General features: G+C 35.0%; 2 protein-coding genes across 9 annotated transcripts in view; one reads left to right on the forward strand and one right to left on the reverse strand.

The window, feature by feature from the left end:
- Positions 1-17,715, forward strand: part of LOC135220010 (uncharacterized) — a 397,255-nt gene extending 379,540 nt beyond the window's left edge. For 7 of the 8 annotated variants that reach the window (XM_064257303.1, XM_064257300.1, XM_064257306.1 and 4 more), the window contains 3 exons: positions 812-970; positions 13,427-13,719; positions 17,367-17,715. In XM_064257303.1, coding sequence (XP_064113373.1) covers positions 812-970; positions 13,427-13,719; positions 17,367-17,406 — 492 coding nt within the window. In that variant the 3' untranslated portion in view covers positions 17,407-17,715. The remainder of the gene's footprint in view (positions 1-811; positions 971-13,426; positions 13,720-17,366) is intronic. The other variant, XM_064257305.1, reaches the window with a different exon arrangement.
- A 1,646-nt stretch (positions 17,716-19,361) lies between these two features.
- Positions 19,362-21,457, reverse strand: part of LOC135219055 (uncharacterized) — a 65,626-nt gene continuing 63,530 nt past the window's right edge. The window contains exon 18 of the mRNA XM_064255486.1: positions 19,362-19,618. Coding sequence (XP_064111556.1) covers positions 19,362-19,618 — 257 coding nt within the window. The remainder of the gene's footprint in view (positions 19,619-21,457) is intronic.

Genomic DNA, 21,457 nt, shown 5'->3' on the forward strand with positions numbered 1-21,457 from the left:
TCAGGGCATTTTTTACATCTTTTTCTGTGGATATTTTGGACTGATCTTTAGTTGAATAATTCTGTGTGGACTGTTGTATGGTTCTGATGGTACGTAAAGTATGAGTGGGGATGAAAATGCATCGCATTCCTCCTTCCCTTTAGAATTCAAATATCTGACATGGGCTATTGTGAGTTTCTGTAGAAAAGGTAAAAAAGATATACAATATTTTATATACAGATTTTTTTTCAAAGGTCATTTTAAACTGATGGTCTCATTTTTAGTCAGCTGATTTGGGCACAAGGAAATTATTTGAACCACAAGGTTTCTAATAAAGAGTTTCTTTATTTGAAAATCATTATTGTTCCCCACTACATTGTAAACCACAAAAAAATTTGATACATTTTGTTAAATACGAAATCCTGTTTGAATTGGATCTCCATGTGATTTGTCAAGGAGATTTACCAACCAAATCTAATTCAGTAAAGTCTGCAGTAATTATTAAAAGGCCTTTGTTTTAGCATAACAGACTGTCAGACAGGATTCAGTGAACTTCACATTTTATATACCTCGTATTTTCGAGAGACTGTCACTACATCATGTAATGGTTTTATTTTTTGTTCACCTCTTAATGACAAATATGTATAAATATTCTATGAAGAAACTGCTGTTTTGTTGTACTATGGATATTCATGAATAGCCTTGGTGATGGAGATAGTTCATAAGTTTTTATTGTAGTAATGAGTTTAAGGGTGTGAGATTTTAGTGTGATAGGGCAAAATTACATTTGTTAGTGATTTATTACTTACCTATTGTTTTACTTTAATTCCAGACCTCAAACTCATTGCCTAAAACATCATATTTCAAGCTGGTTGACATATGGCTCTTCTTCTCTATTGTTATGATCTTCATTGTTGTTCTGCTGCAAACACTGATTGACTTCTCAGAACAGGCTGAATTTAATGAAGACTCATTCATCTACAAACTCATGGTGAGGGTGTGTTATTTTATTCAGTATAACAGTAGTGGTTCTCTTTGCTTTCTATTTTCATCTTTTAACTGCAGTGGTTATGAGCTGTTAGCTAGTAAATTCTAAACGGAAAATTGAAAATGCAATTGTTCAACACTGATTTTGTCAACATAGCACTTTACAGAATCAATTTATGCCGGCCATAGTATATGGTATTAAACTCATTTCATAAAGGATACGTATGCTGTTGAACACTGTACATAGCAGTCATGAAAATATAAAGTTGATGCAGAGCAATTAATGTTCTACTATGGGTGCTGTGCTTTACATGTCATTTGCCAAATCCTAGAGTAGCCTGCGTAAAACTTTACTGTCTTTACAAATGTAGATATGTTTTTAATGAGTGAATCCTGAGACAAGGCAAAACTGAGGAAGTTGAACAGTTAAGTGTGAAAAACTCCTGAGAGTACGGATGATAAATAAAGGGCAGATAACAGTGGAGAAGACACAGAGGAAATGTTACAAAGAAAAATAATATTGCCTACAGTGTTTGTTGCCTTGTAGTATCCTCATCCCTGACAGAATCTGTGTAAAAACAGGTGGTATATTCGTATAGATTTTTACAGCTCCCAAGATCAAGCAACCGTCATACAGCAATACATAGTTGCATAGGTTACAAGGAAGGCTAGAGTTGACTGATCCCACTTTGGCAAGACCATGCTGTACCTAATTACGGTGCGTATTGGATGTGCACTTATTTGGTCCGGGCGTAATGACAAAATAGAGAAAAACAAAAGATATTGGACTCTGTTAAAGAAGGAAAACTGGGAAGACAGAAAAAATGGAAGTTGGGAGAGAATTGGAGGCGAACTGTCGATTAAGGGAACAGTTGTGTGCTGAGCTGCATTTTTTCATGACTGTGGGTATTAGATTTCTGCCTAATATTAGAAGGAGCAATGGCAGAATAGTATCAGAAAAGATAATTGTCTGTTATCATCAGATTTCTTTGAGTGACTTGTGAAGAAGAGAAATCAAGTCAGTATTCCATACGGGACTGGATACGTATAGCCAATATACAGCCACAGTAACTGAAGTCAAACAAGATTTTACATTATGGAATTAGTCAACTAACTTTTTGAAAATATAACTAAAAACTTGAATTTTGCAATATTCCTGACAATCTCAGTTTCCACATATAGCCCAGGAGCGTTACGTGGTTTTTGTGCAATAATTAGATAAAAGCTGAAACTTTGCACAATAGTAGAGATATGTGAAATGAACAACATATCAAAAGTCCCATGGCCCCCACGCTTCGATTAGCCGCCATATTCGAATTCGCTAAAAATTGAAATATCTTGTAAAATAATAGTTTTATCAAAACCATCACTGATTAAAAGTTGTTCAGAATTTATTTTTTAATAGGAATGAATGTTTGTTTTACAAAATTAAGGCATTTTATATGAAATAAGAGTAAAAATAGAGAAACTAATATAATATTTTTTAAAACATTTTCAACAGAACTGGTGGTCTGTATGACCAAATTTCTCGAAACAAAAAGTTATAGAAAAAATGACCTTTTAAAATATATTAGTACATACAGGTTTGTACATATCTAGGAAAATAAAGTAGTTGTCACTGTGAATACTAAAGAGAAAATCAATATGGGAAATGGCCAGACAAACAAATCAAACAGTAACTTTTGTTTCTCAGATTAAAAGATTGCCTTACTTTGCTAGCATTCCACTTAGTTACTGAACAGTAATGTCTTTTTATACTTTGTTTCATTATGTTTACTAATGAGCTCAGAGATTACAGTGAAAGAAACTGATGCAATTTTTTTATACATAATCACATAGGTTGCTCATGGAAGTATGAGTTTTTTTATATTAATGAACTAGTATATCACAAAAATATCTTGTGTACAAGATATCTTGTGTAGTAAATATCCTGTGATCCCAACATCTAAATCTTAAACTAAAAAGAGGAAAAGATATTTCAACTGAGAAAACAAAGAAATACACAAAAGGAAACGAACAGGGACGTGAAGGACTACAACGTGTTTGTTTAAAAAAAAAAATACAAAGGCAATAAACAAGCCATGGGATAAGGTTATTTTACCTTATATGAAGTGTTTCAAGTCAAAATATTACTTGAATTCGTATTGTTGTGAACAAAATTTAGTTATTTGTTTAGATAGCAGATGGTGGTGAGGGCATGTTTATTGCATAAAAAATCAACAGCTTGCATTTGATATTTTCACTTGTTTCATCAGAACAGTACTAGCTTTACATATTTATCTTTTATCGAAGTGAACACAGTAAAATGTGTCCTTTCATGCCAAATAGTTTTGATTAAAACACATTTCTCTCACATTTTGTTTACGGTCGAGTTTGATGGTGCTATACCGAAGTTTCCATGTTGCCAGTGGACAGTAATAATTGTTAGCAGATGAACATTCTTTCCTCAGCTTCAGCTACTACTAGCAGCTTAAATTTAGCAGTACCTACCCTTGCCGATCTTTTCTCCATAGCGAATGAGTAATTTAAAAATATATCAGTCTTATTGTATTTAACATCATTTGTACCATAACTACAGTAATTTTTTACTAGTGTACCATGGCTGAAATGCAAGCAAACCGCTGTAGTCATCGAATTTGGTTGTTCATAGCAAATCAGCTGTTTCTGGCTGTATGTGTTTACACAATAAGTAAAACGTTACTGACGATACATTTAGCTTCTTCTTTTACTCTTTTTAATTTAACTAGATGATGGGATAGATAAAGAGATGGAGGAAAAGGGGTTGGCCTAACTAAAAAATGTGATAAAGAGGAAAAAAGATTAGCCTATTGTAGTTTGGTCTCGAAAATTGAACTCGCATAGTACTTGAGATACATGATCAAATCATTGTTTTAGGGTGAAAATTTGGGGGTCACACGATATGCGAGATTGCGTGTTACACGAGTATACACGGTAATTAAAATTTAATCTATTCAAACTTTAAATCATATATAATTACCACACAAACTGAGCATATGTGCAATTTCAAAATGAATTTTATTTCATATCATCTCACTATCCAGTTCATCTTCCCCAAATAGTTGTGAATGTGCACATCCAACTCCTGTGAGTGCATGGAGGAACAGAAAAGTGTCAGTCAAACCTGTATTTAATATCTCTACATTGCCACCTAGAAGTGATATAGCTAGTTTGCACTCTTTTAGGGTATTCTTGCAGTACAAAATTGGCATGGCAACCATCTCTCTCCAGTCAAATCTAAGCCAGTATTCCGCGGAGCGGCCAATGTTTTGGTTAGAAATCAGCTGATGGTGAACACGAGTTTGTTTGGCCATATTTAACGTAATTCTGAGCAAATTTTCTTGCTTCTAGTTAGCATAAACGAATATCTAGATACTTGACTTATATAAGACAAGGTTATTTTTCCTTATATGACGTGTTTTTAGGTGGAAATATGAATTGAATATGTCTCATTGTGATTGAGAACTAATTTTTTTTTTCGTTAACAGATTACGTTGGCGGTATGTTTATTGCATAGAAAAATTAGGTGATTCCGTTCGCAATTTTCCTTTATATCATCGTAATACAAACTTTACGATATTTATCTTATATCAGCGTGAAACCAACAGTAAAATATGTTCTTTCAAGCACAGTAGTTTTGATTAAAATGATTTTATCTTGGTTTTATCTACGGTTGTGCTTGATGGCATATGTTTACTAGAGTTTTATCCTTGTTGCCGATGCACGATAATAGTCATTAGCAACTTGAACTGTTTTCTCAGCTTCAGTTATAACTAGGTTTAAATTTAACAGTATAGTATTTCCCGATTGATCTTTGATCTATATTGGTCTTTGATCTATAGCGAATAAAGTTATTACATTAAGGGATCTCAGTTCTATTCTACATAATGTCATTTATAGCAACTATGGTAATAGTGTACTATAGTACGATGATTGAAATACAAGCCGAATGGATGTTATCCAATTCGGTTGTACTTTGGAAAAAAAAAAAAAGTTGTTTCTCGTTCGGTTGTTCATGGCTGTACACATTTACGCAACGAGTATAACGTTAAAACCATACTTTCATCATTCTCTTTTGCTGTTTTTGAACTTATGTAACTAAAAAATAGGATAAAGTTAGGATATTGTAATTTGGTCTCTCTCATAAAATCAGATTATCGTAAGACGAATGATCGTAACTTGAACACTACAGCTACCTGTACACTGTATAAAACCTTATTTTATCTTTACATACTCTAGGCACCCAAAGGATTAAAGCTAGCCTTTTTTGCACTTTAGTACTATAATGTACTGTACAGTACTACTGTATAGTAAATTCTGTAGTACTATACTGCATACATATAATTTTACTTATTGCGCCATTGCGGGATTACAGTGCCGTTTGAGGTCTAGAATTTCATAAGGGGTGCAGCGGCTGTAGGCTTTAAAATCGCTTAGCGTCGGTGGCCAGGAATGGAAACCCTTCCACTAACCGAGGGCCCTGTACTACCTTTAATTAATCCTCCAGTTCCAGATGAATCGTTACACTTAGTCAGATGTAATTGCCGCAATGGTTGTCGCTGGTTTATTGTATTCCTCCATGTATAGCCAGTGCCATGGATTTCAGTGTAAAAATTTTCTATTTTATGAAGAAGATGAATTGGATAGTAAGATGGTATAAAATTTGTTTTGAAATTGCACATATGCTCAGTTTGTATGGTATTTACACATGATTCAAAGTTATGGATTCAATTTTAATTACTCTCATTAGTACCTTCATGGCATGTTTATTGCCTATGTATTTAAAACAAACATGTAGTCCTTCACATGCATGTGCGTTTCATTTTGTATATTTCTTTGATTTCTCAATTGAAATATTTTTTCTATCTTTTTAGTGTAAGATTTAGATGTTGGAATAACTGATTATTTACTACACAAAATATCTTGTACACAAGATATTTTTGTTATATAGTTCATTAGTGTAAAAGAGTCATACTTTCACAAGCATCCTATGTGTTATGTATGAAAAAATTGCATCAGGTTCTCTCACTGTAATCTCTGAGCTTATTAGTGAACATAATGCAACAATGTATAAAAAGACATTACTGCTCAGTAACTGAGTGGAGCACTAGCAAAATAAAGCTATCTTTTTATTATAAAAGCAAAAGTTACTGTTTGATTTGTTTGTCTATTCATTTCCCGTATTGACATGTACAAACTTGGAATGTTGCCCCTGAGATATGGAGGCCAAAATAGCTACAGTTGAATGTGTAGGTGCCAAATGTATTGATGAATGCAGTCTTCTTGATATCTTCTTTTGCCACCAGGACTTGGAAATACCCTTTTAGTGGATCAATTTTTGTGAAAATTCTTGCTCCGTTTATTTGATTTGTTGAGTCTGCTATATTTGGTAGTGCGTATCTGGTTGTATTTTTACATTCAGCCATTGGTAATCTCCTCAGGGGTGCCATGTTCTGTTTGACTTTGGTACCAAGTGTAGGGGTGACACCCATGGGCTGAGGGGTTTCTGGCATATTCTTGCTTCTTCCATCTCTCTGAATACCTTCTTCACATAGATGAGCTTCTCTGGGGCTAGCTGTATGAATCACAAGTCGATTGGGGGACCTTTGGTCTCTGTGGTGTTGAATGCTATATTTTGCTGGTTTTGTTAGGTCATCCTTGAAGACGTGTTGATATTCTCTCGTTGTTGTACGTCTGCTCGGCTTTTAGTAAGATGATTTCTATGTCGTTCTTTGGATCAACTGTTTAGCTGCTACATTGACAAATAGGTATGCACAGTTAGGAAGTCTGCTCCTACCAGTACCATCGTGACGTCTGCTGTGATTAAAGACCAGTTTTGGTCTTTCCTGTCAAAAGCAATTTTCATCTCCCACCTTCCATCCATTGTCAGTGGTGCTCTGCTGGCCATTGATACGTGGAGGTGTGGAGGTTGTTGGGGGGAGTGGTGTAGATTCATTCATTTGTTCAGGCTAGCTGTGATGAATGATCTGCATGCTCCTGTGTCCACTAAGAACTGCATTTCAGGTCTTTCATCTTTTAGGAAGAAACACTTTTGTTCTTTTCTTTCGTACCTGGAAGAAAGACAGCAGTGAGCAGGCCTGATTTCTCTTATGAGACAACCTGTCTGTCCTCTGATGAGGTTAGTATGGATGGGTCACACACAGCATGTTTTTTGAAAGATAGGCAGCTTTTGTTACATTTTCGGGCATTGTTGCCGAAACTCCAATGGAAACATATTCCCTCCTTAGATTCTTGTTTCATCTGTTTAGGCTTCCCTTTGCTTGATTGTCTGGAGAAGCATCTTTTGTTTATGGGGGCGACTGGCTCATCTGGATCACTGTCTGATTCTGTATCTAACATCTGCTCGGTCCAGCATGGTGGTGCTGCTACTGCCGCTGCTGCTTTGTGGGCTGTATGAATCTCATTGAGCATTACCAGGAACTCTTCTATGGGCATGGTTGGGTTTTGGGCACAGCTGCTACTCCCTCACAAGGTCCAAGGATGACTTGGGTTGGCCACCCTTGGCGGGTAGCATGATGAGCTGCTATAGTTGCTTGCATACATGTGACAGCTGCTCGTCTTCTATCACGGCCCCCCACATAGTTGAGGAACTTCTTGGCTTTCTGGGTAGGCAGCATGCTGAAATATGGCTTCAGCTGGCCCTTTAGTATGTTGATAGGTGATGGGCGTCTAGTTCCTTGAACCATCCTTCTCTCTGCTTGAAAACGTCATTGGGCAGGAATTCAAGGATATTGTCTGCATTCAGCATCACTGAGGGGATTTTCTTTGTGCAGAAAATAATTTCTACCCTAAATAACCATGCCTCTAGGTTGTGAGGAAGGAAGAGTGATAAGTATATGGAGGCAGCTGCGATGTTCACCTTGGCGAGGTGGGGATCGTTACTGATGGCTTGGTCGGTCATCTCTGCAGGTCACCAATGTGAGGTGAGGTACAGGCAAGAGTCAGAGTATACAGCTTACTAATTTATTTACAAAAGTTTCACAAAGGTTAATAGCTCATGCAAGCCACCAATAGTCCCAACCACTTGACAGATTGAGGAAAGGATTAAATTCAAGTGTCTGCGATTTTTCACTGTCATAAATTTACATATGAATAGATACGAAACGTCTGAATGGCAATTAAACATACATGACTGGAAAGCTGACATAATAATATACAAAATAATAATGATACATGAAAAGTGACAATAATGGTAATAAAGATATTTGCATAAATGACGTGAGAGAGGATTTTTGTTTCTCGCGACCATATGGTTTTTCTCCCACGTTATTCATCACTGGAGAAAGATTTTGATCACACAATTATAGCATGGCAAATGAGGATAAGCACTTATACAATTCTTCATAAAGTAAAACTGCGATAAGATTAACTGCAAATATAACTACTAAATTTCCGCAAGTACAAAATGAATTATATGCTATTGGAGCACAAATGAAGAGCTATTGGCTCAGGAATTACACAGTGAGATTCAATTGGAAACCAGCTATAGATTATAGCTTGCACTGTGCAATTGCTGAATCTGTTGCCTTCCTTGGCTTATGTTCACTAGGCAAGACGGTGGTGAAGGAAATAGAATCATTCCAGGAAAAGCTTCGTGGATAATGGGTTTGTTCCCTAGCATTATGGGCACATGGGATGAATGAATAAATGATTCACTACAAACAGGGGACAGTAAACTCACTAAAATTATATCACACAGGGAAGTACTTAAACACTGGGTAACTGGGTCGTGGCAAATTGATGGAGTGAGAAAAGATTATGAAATGAAATGAGGGATTCATTGGAAGGAATAGCGAACTGGAATGCTCGAATGTCTTTACGAGTAAGTACAGTCGTCCTCAATAAACCGGACCCCTTTAATCTGGATATTGGATAAGATGGACACCGGAGAGGGTCAGCCGATTTAATTAAAGTACATAATACAAAGATTGTTACTGTTCCTCTGCTAGTCCTACCATTTTCATTTTCTTTTACCTAAGGTAAATATACATTTCATATTTACTTATATTTTTTATATACAGTTCTGTATTTATCTGTACTAAACTAAAATGCTTTTAACTTGTAACTTATTCAACATGCATGCAGTATGTACCAGTTATTGCGACATGTCATTGTTTGAAAGGGTAGTAAGTACTATAGCCAACAGTTGTACCTTACTTCCGGTTTTGGTAGTTACAGTATGATGCTTCGTATGTTTTAGGAAAGAAAGGTATGACAAAGGTAAACTTTACGAAAACAAACGTTGAGTTACTGAACTATAATTGTGATTACCTATGTGGCAAATGGCATGAGAGAGAGAGAGAGAGAGAGAGAGAGAGAGAGAGAGAGAGAGAGAGAGAGAGAATGCCAGTTCCTCCATGCAGCTTAATTCTATCATGTTTTTATCATATTGTATATTTCAACAATTTTGAAGGAATTCATTCTATTCCTCATATAATCAGTAAAATACATACATAGGTACTCTATTGAAAACTACATACGTATTGTATTCAAAACACATGCACTTACAGACAGACTACAGCTAAAACCTAATTGCCTGGCTGATTGCCATTGTCATCTATTAGCCAATGACAGTCCTCTACTTCTGTTCTATTTATAGACATTTCGATCTTAAAATATGACTGCAAACTGTTAACGACGTTTGTAAGAATAAAGAACAACCTTCTCCAAGATCGATATGATGAAATGTATTTTGTAGTCTTACTTATCGTTAAAATTCACAAATTAAATTACAGTTATTTTGATCATGTATATTTTTGTGTTTTATGGAATGTTTTTGTTGAAAACAATATGTTAGTGAACGTATGATCGTAATTGTCCCACCATTTTATTATGGATGATCTTAATGATCTCGCATTCATTTAATATTATATTTTGAAATTTGTCTTTCGAAGTTGGTGCCATAGATAAATAATGTTAAAGGGAGATATGTTTTCTGTAGAGAAGACATTACTTTTCCCTTTGAATGTGTGGAAAGAATTCTCAAAACAAGAAACTGCTTATAATTATGAAATTAATTATAGATAACAGACCTCGCCATGGAGTTGGAATCTTGTGAGGGATGAAAATTCCTTAAAATGATAGCCAGACATTCCTTGAGCAATTCCAGAATTACTGCAATTTAATGGTGCTCCTACTTTTCTTTGCAACAAGTTGACCTAGGGGTGTTCAGTCTTGGTAAACGATATTTGACGAACATGTAAATTAAAGGATAGGAGGGAGGGTTAGAGAACTGAGATTTGAATTATAAATTTTACTTTGGTAAATAAAGCATATACAAGAAGGTGCAGCTGATAACCCAGATGATCAGAGGTGTCTAGCTAAGTAAATTCAGAATTTTAAATGGTTCATTATTTGCAAAGACCGCTAGCTAATGGAGGAAACAGTTCTGAAGTTTTCATAAAATTTTTTATTAATGAAAGATAATTGTTAAAGATACTGCAGTATCAAGAAATCTTCCTAAAGAGGTTTAATTGGCTGCTCGATAACAACAGCGATGCAATGCAAAACTGTTTAAAAATCCTTGACGAGTTTACAATCTCTGACTGGAGCCTATAGGCTTGTAAACAAAGCTGTGTAAGTAACGACCCAAAAAATATACTTCTTAAGCAGTTTAGAACCCCAGAAAGTAGTGAATACCAGAGACTCCAAGACCCAAGGTGGAACTATAAATTCAATAGGTTCCAGTGAAAAACTTAGCACTCTGCTACACATTACTGCTGTATTTATTGCATATTAGTGAATATTATGTGCCCTGAAGGTTATTATTAACTTTTTGTTATATTGGTTTATATTAGCACTACAAGATCATCGTCAGAAATTTTTACAGCATACTCGGTAATCATTTTGTATATTATGTATTGTTGGTGTAATTGTTGAATTATTCTGAATATATGCTCATTTAGGTTGCAAAAATGGAGAAAGTTCTAGTTGAAAACTTGAACTGATCTTCTAGTTGAGGACTTAGGGGTATTCTGGAAAGATTTATATATTAGATGCAAAGTTCTGGTTACACATGTAAGACAGGTATATTAGAAATACAGAATAATCTGCAAAGGTAACTTAATGTGTTTGGGTTTATCAGCTTGCATCTGGCATGCTTCAAGAATTTTGTAACAATGTAAAGCTCTATCCTTCTTGGCTCTTAGGTAATACTGTAAAATTTAATTTTCAGTTGAATAGTATTACTGCAGATTATTTTAACAGAACCACAGACTTTAGGCTCATAGGAACTACCCATTAGCTTCATCTTAAATGACAGATAAAATTGAAGCAGGGAGAAGGCAGAGAAATTGGATAGGTTGATAGAAAGACAGAAGGGATTGGATGAAAGGAAAAGGCAATGCAAGTTAGGGCCCAAAGGGACTTTCAGTATTGTCTTCAATGTAGTGTGCAAAGTACACTTCAAGTCTTATCCCCCTACCAAGTTTTAGTCATTCATCTTATGCAGTTACTGGTTAATTGTAATGGATGAGCTTGTTTGTGCTCGCTATGTGCGCTGGAACTAGGGTTTCCTGTTTTTGGAACTTTTCTGTATCCCGGGATTTCGGGAAGAATTGGGCTATTTCCTGGAATCCTGGGATTTCCCGCATCGGGTGTTATTAAAAGGTTTTATACTAATCTCTATTAATGCTTCAATATCTCAAAGAGCTACAGTGTATCATACTTTCAAAGTAAGTGTAAAAATAGTGTAACAGCAGTAAACTAGGCTGTCGAATGATACACGTGGTTGATCAAGCACAATTTTATTTAATCTCATTTAAATAATCAGAGAATTAAGTTCTATTAGTTTTCATTGATATTATTGGTAACCATTATATTTAAACTAAATTATGTAATTTAGAATTAGTATAATGATCCTTGCTCCATTAAAACTTAGTACATTAATGCTGATTTCAGTAGCTTTTAACTTTTGGAAAAATAAAATAAATTAGAATTTTTTTGAGCTACATAAAATAAACTAGAACCTTTGTGCTACATAAAATTGACACGATTTTTTTGAGTTACATAAAATAAACTAGAATTTTTTTGAGTTCATAAATTAAAAAAAAAAAATTTTGGAGTTGCATAAAATAAACTAGAAATTTTTTCGAGTTACATAACTGCGATCAGTTAACCTGGTTCTTAGTTTTGTAATGAAGAGTTCAGCAGCTGAAAAAGCCCTGTCAGCTTCAACTGATGTTGGTGGTACATTTTTGAGGGCCTGGAATAATTTTTCTAAATTTTGTGTTCTCTCTCAGACACATTAAATTCCTCTCCTATATGTTTGCAATCATACTCCTTTTTGCTTATGATGTGAACCTGTTCTATTGCTGCCTGGAGTTTATGTGCAAGGGGCATTTCTTCTTCAATAGATATATCCACATTCTCATCAGATTCTGATAGTTGTGGCTCAATACCTGGGTCCTCTTCGTTGGGGGGTATTGCAAGCAGTCTTGTAAGCATCTTTTTAGCTGCATCTACAAGAGTGGACTTCGCTGGCATTGCTGGTAGCACTCCTTCACAATTATCATAATACTTCTCACAATGAAGGTATTTCATAAGGCCAACAAGAACTTTATTCCTCCTTTCATTTATTCTTTTGAATATGGAACTTTTCAGCTTAACTGAAAATGGAGAATTCTGCTCATCTAGTTCTTTTAATATGAATGAAAATATACCCTCTGAACTAAGCAAAGTTGTACTTTTGTTTCCCAGCCTTTCTTCCCCTATTTTCACTGGCTGGAGTGCTTTAACCAAGTCATTTATTACCCCAAATTCACTGTTTGTAATGTCCATTTCAATATCACAGTCAATCATGGCTTTTGCAACAGAACTTTTTACCTCAAGAAATCGCTCTTAACATGTCCAGCAAACTGTTCCACCACGCCTTGTAATAGCTGTGTATCAGAAATATATAATACTAGTAAAAATCCCGGGATATCAACTCCAATCCCGGGAAATATAAGAGGGATCCCGGGAAGGAAACCCTGGCTGGAACAGAGCTGCTGTCTCCCCTACCCTCCTGATCCCCTACCAACCTTGCCCCCCCCCCCCCCACCTTGGGCTGACAAACAGGTTTGTAGGAGAAAGGTGGATGTCACTCCTACCTACCCCGTCCCCCACCCGGGGCGGAGAAACCGGTTTGCAGGGGATGGGTGGCTGTGTCATGTCTCTCGTGCTGTCATCCCGACGAGGACAAACAAGATCCACTTGGATTTTATTATAGAGAAGATATCCTCTTTTAGGAGCACAGCAACTTGAGTAATATTATGGTAGTGATGTAGAAACCTCATTTTATTGACAAGTGTTGTATATTCTCTTATGATGAAGCGTAAGAGTAAAATCTCACTTAATGTAACATTTAATTGTGCACTCCCATAATAGTAGCACCAGCTGAAATTTATTTGCTTGATTTATGAAGAAAATATTTATCTTCCAGAGAAGCATATTTGGGATGAAGGAAAAAGAATCCCAAGGTATCCGCTCGGGTAAAACTCAGTCGGGGGTTATCCGGGTAAATGTCCAGGAGCAACAGGACTCTGCACGTGCGACTAAAGTGAAAACCAACTGCTGGGAGGAAAAGACTGAGCCTTCACTTGATGCTTATGGACAGTTTCCCTACGGAAGAGTTTTCTCTCCCAAAGTTAATATTTCCTTGCTTATCAAGAGTAGGATTTTAATCCCTGCCATCTTTTTCCTTTTTAATGCTGTGTATTGGGGAGCAACCATAAGGTAAATTGACTGTCCAGTCTTGCAATATATGCCTGCATTAAAACATCTATTCACTAATAACATCTAGAAATTACTTTATGCCACAAAAGATGTTGTCCTACAAATCGTGCCTTGGTTGTTTTCATTCTAGTGACAATATTAGTGACTTGAAAAGTGAGAGATTTATGAGCACTTTGAGCACCAATTAAAAATATCCTTATTTTCATGGATTTTTAAGTTCCAGAACTCTTATGCATATAAATGTGTATTGCCACTTGCATAATTTTTTTTGCACGTAAATTAAGTTATATCCAGTTTCCTATTCCACATTTTAATATAAAGCAGGAATGCACTTTTGTTTGAAGCACTTAAGTTTTTTTATACTTAGGCGTATATGAATTTATATACCCTTAACCCTTAAACGCCAAAGCGGTATTTCAGAAATCGTCTCCCATATGCCGGCAGGGTTCGAGAGTAAGCGTTGTAGCTTACAATTGGAGTTTTCGACCATTTCGGTCAAGTTAAAGTTGACCGAAGGTCGAATTTTTTCTGTTTATTGTGATTTATTTAAAAATATTTCAAAACTGATAAAAGCTACAACCATGGGTTGTTTTTTGTTGTATTCTACATGAAATTGCACACATTTTCATATATAAAACTTTATGTAACGGCTAATATAAAACGGTGCAAACATTACGACAATTGGACGAAAGAATTTCTGATTTTTTTGGCAGTTACCGCACGGACGTAAGGAAAAAGTTTTTTTTCAAAAATTCACCATAAATAGAAATATTGTGCTAGAGACTTCCAATTTGTTGCAAAATGAAGGTAAATGGTTGATTATTACTAGAATGTAAGATTTTTAGCATACAATTGCGTTTTTCGACCATTTCGGTCGAGTCAAAGTTGACCGAAAGTTGAAATTTTGGCACTTATCGTGATTTATATGAAAATATTTCAAAACTGATAAAAGCTACAACTATGAGTTTTTTGTTGTATTCTACATGAAATTGCGCACATTTTCATATATAAAACTTTATATAACAACTAATATAAAACGGTGCAAACATTACAACAATCAAACGAAAGAATTTCTGATTTTTTCGGCTGAGTTACCGCGCGGACGTAAGGAAATAGTTTTTTCAAAAATTCACCATAACTCGAAATATTGTGCTAGGGACTTCTAATTTGTTACAAAATTAAGGTAAATTATTGAATTTTACTTGAATGTAAGAGTTTTAGCTTACAATTGCGTTTTTCGACCATTTCATTCGAGTCAAAGTTCACAGAAGGTTGAAATTTTGGCACTTATCGTTATTTTTATGAAAATATTTCAAAACTGATAAAAGCTACAACCATGGGCTGATTTATTCTTGTATTCTACATGAAATTGCGCATATTTTCATATATAAAACTTTATGTAACGGCTAATATAAAATGGTGCAAACATTACAACAATCGGATGAAAGAATTTTCGATTTTTTCGGCAGAGTTACCAAGCAGACATAAGGAAAAAAGTTTTTTTTTAAATTCACCATAAATAGAAATATTGTGCTAGAGACTTCCAATTTGTTGCAAAATGAAGGTAAATGATTGAATATTACTAGAATGTAAGATTTTTAGCTTACAATTGCATTTTTTGACCATTTCGGTCGAGTCAAATTTGACCGAAAGTTGAAATTTTGGCACTTATCGTGATTGATATGAAAATATTTCAAAACAGATAAAAGCTGCAACCATGGGTTGTCTTTTTGTTGTATTTTACATGAAATTGCACACATTTTCATATATAAAACTCTATGTAACGGCTAATATGAAATGGTGCAAAAATTATGTCAAAGTGACAAAATAATTTCTGAGATGTGTCGCTGATGCTTTTTAGTGCAAGAAGAAAGAAATTCGCGCATGCGCGCCTGGGTAACGCTTGTAAACAAAAAAACAGCTTGATCCGTGAACTCCCAGCATCCCTCAAGGCGCGTGATTCATAATTTTTTGCCAAGTACGCCTATAACTATTTTTCCTCGAATATTTAAAAAAATATTTTGCGTCGATGTATCATACGTCAATTAAGCACCCAACAGACAATTTTCCTCGATGTATAATATGTCCAATAGGTGTTTAGGGGTTAAACATTCCATTACCAAACACTATAATACATGTGTGTGCTCTACATGTTTTACTAATGTGCAATCATCCTTAGGGACAATGCCCTATGGACAGTCCTTGCATGATGTATCACAGTCTTGAGTAAGATGTCACTCCATTGCATGTTCTTTATTTTTGTTCTTTAGTTCTATACTTTTTTCTCAAGTTTGTGTGGCTCTGTTTACTCTTGTTTTCTTCAGTGACACACTTCTGCTATTGCCATTGCTTTGGGCAATAGTATATTGCACTTTCATGTGTAATTTGTAAATCATGAAAAGGAATTTCATGACTCATCAAATCATTGTGATGAAGTTAGAAGTCCAGTATTAGTTTTTAGTTGTTGGAATCGTAATTTTCAATGATAAGACTTAACTGAGTCTCACTGCAGTGTAAATAGGAGTCGGTATTTTGCCGATTTCCCTCATTCAAAATTGAACTTCAACATTGCTTTCTCCCAAAATTCATCAAAAGTAACCCCGCTTTCTCCCAAAATTCATCAAAATTAACCCATTATTTTGAGTAATTTATGCATGAAAATATATTTGCAAGATTTTATTGTAAAAGCAGTCATGAATATCAGAGATTGAGAAGGTTCAACTATGTGTTGAGTAAAAGTGAGGAGCAGTTAATCAGAAAAATAGTAGCTTTGGAAGGAACTGGATGAAGACAGAGTAGGGCTAAGAATCAAGAGCTTTATTTTTCTACAGTTGATATCAGCCCTGGTTGCTTACATTTTTATCGCCCATTATAATTCTTGATACATCTCTTTTATCATTGATAGTCTGCCTGAAAAAAATTTTATAGTATAGGCTGTCACACTCACTGTTGTATCTAGTTCAGTCTTTTCACATAACAGTATAAGCTTTGGATGTACCTAAGATGATGTACTAAAGGATTAATTGTAATGTGAGGGATGCATATTCTTATAAAAATAATTTTTTACAAGCAACTTGGTTGAACGATCTAGCACAGCTAGTTAAGTAAGTTAGGCATCACAAACAAACAATATGATAGTTTTCAATGAGAGTCACGGTATATGTATTTTTTATGAAGGAATTTGAATTTGTAAGATAACTGATTATTGGTTACAGCAGTAAAACCATTTATTAAATTGTCATGCACAATTGGAATAAAATTACAGTTACAAAGTAACAGAATGTAGCCAAATGCACCTTTTGTGCTTAGGTTTTGGGCTGTGACTGTTTTTGTGAGTTGAAACTTGCAGAAATTCAAAGGTTACATGTAGAGGTATCACAGGATAGAATGAAAAGTTAGGAGAAAAGTTGATACCTCATAGAAGAATGGTGAATATTGTTGATTTTTAAGTATAAGTAATTTTAATTGTTTAAATTTAGAAACCTCTGAAAAACCTCTTGAGTTCTTGCTAAGGGTTTTCTCTATCAATTTTAAATAACTTCTTTTAAACTTTGCCATTTTGCAAAACAGTTTGTTGTTAGGTTGAGTGACAAACTGATAGCTAATTTAGTGAAAAGTCATTGTTAATATGGGACTCTTTTTGACAGATATCTACATACGTTGGAAGAGGACAAGAAATTTCTGTAGAATTGTTGGTGTGGTACAGCTGGAAAGTATTTCATAATAGATAATCACAATTGTATAATGACATAAGATTCAATTGTGAAGTTGAATTAAGTTTTGCCATCATTCATTCCATGTTTACAACACAACTACTACTACATGCTTCTATGGCCAGCTAGTTAGCAGTTCCATGAATGAATATCACTTCCTTGTGAGAAGAAAAGATTGACAAATGAAAAATGTAGATTACTGTTTTGTAAAATGACCAAAAGTCATTGATGTCTTCAATTACTGTACGTATATGCTCAAATTTAAACAGTAATACTGAATACTGGTGGCATAATATACAGTGTAGCAAGAGAGCCATAGTTTTATTCAACATCCACACTAACTTCCTCTTTTCCTCTTTTTCTGTGACACTCATGATCAATCGAATCTGTTAGTTGAAAGGTAATTTTATGTGAATTAATGAACGTGTGAGGTAAGCTTGCCATGTCTTACTAATCATACACAAAAAATTGTATTTTCACACATGCCTGACTACGTTATAGAATTGCAGCTGTAGTGAATATCAAAAGTCTCATTCTGCGCTGTAAAATCTCTTGCCAAAACTACATTTAATGTAAGTTTTAGTTCTGGCACGAAGCTGATTTCTTCTAATTGACGCTCACAGTGCCTGATCCGCTTTATAGTCTTTCTTAATTATTGTATATATGAAGGGTAGAAGATATGGTACAATATTTTGAGAAGCAGCAACAGTACTTGACTGAATCATTTGACTTAGTCAGTCTCTTGTTGATTTTGCTTCTATTTTCCCCTCCTGTAAGATTATTGCAACACTAGCAGCACTTGCTCAAGGAGAGTGATTGTGTTTCAACAAATTTTGGTATTGAATGCTTTCCATTTACAAGTTTATTAACTGCTCTGCCTTTACAGTTATCAGATTTACGAAATTCAAGCACCAGAAATAAGAATAGTTTTTGTTTTTATTCTTCACTATCAATTATCCACATATGAGGGATTCTGTCTTTTCCTTTTTGTGAAAAAATTGTTTCACAAGTTTCTCCCATTTCTATGGAAGGGTTAGAAATAAAATAGATTTCAAAATTATATGCAAAGTCTAGACGATTTTCAAAAGCAAACTAAAGAAAAAGTACACAGACAGCTATATATACAGGCAGTCCCTACGTTACGGTGAGGGTTCCATTCCCGGCAGGGCGCTTGTAAGCTGAAAATAGCCTGAACCCAAACCATCATAATTATAGTGGGAATAAATAGACGGGTACACAAAAAAAGAGGCAATTAACTTTAATGTATAATTATGGTTAAAGGGAGGTTAAGTAAAAGTAAAAGTTAGGGTGGGCTATACGGGTACGCAAAAAAGTTGCAATTGAACTTATACTTTTCCAACACAAACTTGTTGCTAGCATAGCATTCATTAATATTTGTTGAGAATTATCATCTCAACTTAAAAAATGTTTGGTACACATACATAAACAAACCAACACACCATAAGCATATACAGTTAACCCCCTGTGTTCACGGGGATGGGTACCAGACCCTCATGAATAGCTAAAATCTGCAAATACTTAAAACCCTCAAAAATACTTAAATCTGAGTCTTTTAATAATTTTATCACAAAATTTGCATTTAGTCATGAAGATGATATGAAAATACAGTAGTATGTGAAGATTTCTTGGTAAAAAATACTGCAAATAGGTGAATTTCCATGAATAATGGGTATATACAGTCCATAGAAAAATCTGAGAGTAGGCAAGTCTGCAAGTAGTGAGGGTTGACCATATATATTTATATATGTGTCAGGATTTTGGGCTTGTCAATATCTTGGCCTGTCAGAATTCTGACTGTAAAGCTTGTGTCTTGTGGGATTGGGGCAGTCAGGATAGTGGCCCAGACCCTATGCGAAACACCACAAAAGTCATATAGACTAGCAAACAGCACATCTCAAGGGAAGTAGCTCAGAAGAGCACAGGGAAGGTTCCACAGTGTTCTAAGAACCGTTCGTCTTGCATTCGGCCCTTATATGACCTTGGAGAGTGTTCGCCAGCATCCTGGTAGATACTAGTGCCTGTCCCTTGGTGCCTCTCCCACCACGAGTTTGTACTAGACAATGTGGTCTGAGCTTTAAATACGGTGGCTAGATGTCCTTCATCAGCAATGTGGCATGACCTTTGGCAAACTTTCTCTTTTAGCCAGCAAATCTTAGCCAGCAAATCTGAAAACACAAGGTCCCGGCAGTCAAATGAACAAGAAGCCATTAAGGATTAATTCCTTAAAGGAAATGGGGTGTGAGAGAAAGATGCAATTTTCCCTGTATGTTTATTATAAATGAAAAATGAGAAGACGTTATTTCCCTCTGGTTTCTGGTATTACGTTAATTTGAAGAGATGGCGTAAATTGAGGTGCCTTCATTTCAATATATATCTTTTTTCCCACTGTTATCCCTGCACTAAGGGGTCGGTTGCCTGATGCGCCTTTTCTTACAATGTTAGGCATGGTTTATTATTTGGCAAAGGGGTTTTTACGACTGCATGCCCATGCTGTCATCAACCACAGTTATTGGCAGTGGGCTTTGCCTTTGACTAAAAAGTCCACCTGCAAGGCAGCAGTTTCCATAGTTATTAGCGATGGGCCTAGCCTTTTACTAAACAGGAAGACTGCAAGGCAGCAGTTTCCACAGTTATTTCTGTGTGTGTGTGTGAAAATTAATAAAAATTAGCTCATATAAATACCACCTTTATGTAACTCTTACCCGTATTCATTACCTCCCTGAAGAGAGATATGGTTGGTTCTCTGAAATATAGATATAGCATTAACTTTCTACATTTTGGTGTTTTTGTCAGCTCCTTTTTATTATAGATGGGATTCTGTTTTAACAGAATATATTTGACAGTCATATGCATACATTATATATATATATATATATATATATATATATATATAGATATATATATATATATATATATATATATATATATATATATATATATTATGTAAAATATATATGTGAAGGTATAAGCCATGAAGGAAAAATACAAACAACTGAGTTTCTGCAAGATCTTTCGACTTCAACCAGCATCCTTTACTCATCAGAGTAAAGGACATTGAAGTCGTATGATCTTGCAGAAACTCCGTTGTTTATTTTTCCTTCGTGGCTTATACCTTTATTTATGGATTTATCACGTTCCAAACTTTCGTGATTCAGTTATACACACACACACACACACACACACACACACACACACATATATATATATATAATATATATAATATATATATATATATATATATATATATATATATATATATATATATTAATTTATATATATACAGTAGTACCTCGAGATACGAAAGGCTCAACTTACGAAAAATCCAAGTTACGAAAGCCAATGCGAAAAATTTTACTGCTCTACATACGAAAAGTTTTCAAGATACGAAAGGTTGTTGCTGTAAAGTCCCGAGATTCGCCCGGACCACCGAGAACAATTTTAAAACTCCCGTGCCGCCAACTGAGTAAACTCGCCACCATCCTCCCGCTCTCCCATTGGTTCCTGATGCTAGTCACCCCATAAGGTCCTGCTCTCCTATTGGTCAGCATCTACCCCTTGTGCTTTACGTATTCTATTGGTAAAAGGTTGCTGTAAATTGAAAAACTTATTCATGCAATACATTTAATAAAGAAAACATTAGGTAAAGATAGAATAAAGAATAGAAATGAATGGTTATTATACTGTTTGGTAGTTTCAGTAGTTGAAGAGAGATAATGAAAATTTATGGCTTACTGTGTAAAAGGGATTGCTTGGCGATCGTTCGATACTCGTAAGTGCTGGATGTAAACAGAAGTTTTGGAAGCTTTTTTTTTGTTTGTTTATTATAGTTAATGGTTACTTAATAATTATTTGAAATGAGTACATGCAATACATTTAATAAAAAAAATTGTGAATTAGATATCATAAAATATAAAATAAATCAGACTGCCAACAAATACGTATTTTTTAGAATTCTTCTTCTATTTTATTATTACGTTACGTATACGCATGTTTCATTATAGCTG

This window comes from Macrobrachium nipponense, chromosome 1 (assembly GCF_015104395.2).
Source record: "Macrobrachium nipponense isolate FS-2020 chromosome 1, ASM1510439v2, whole genome shotgun sequence".
NCBI lineage: Eukaryota > Metazoa > Arthropoda > Malacostraca > Decapoda > Palaemonidae > Macrobrachium > Macrobrachium nipponense.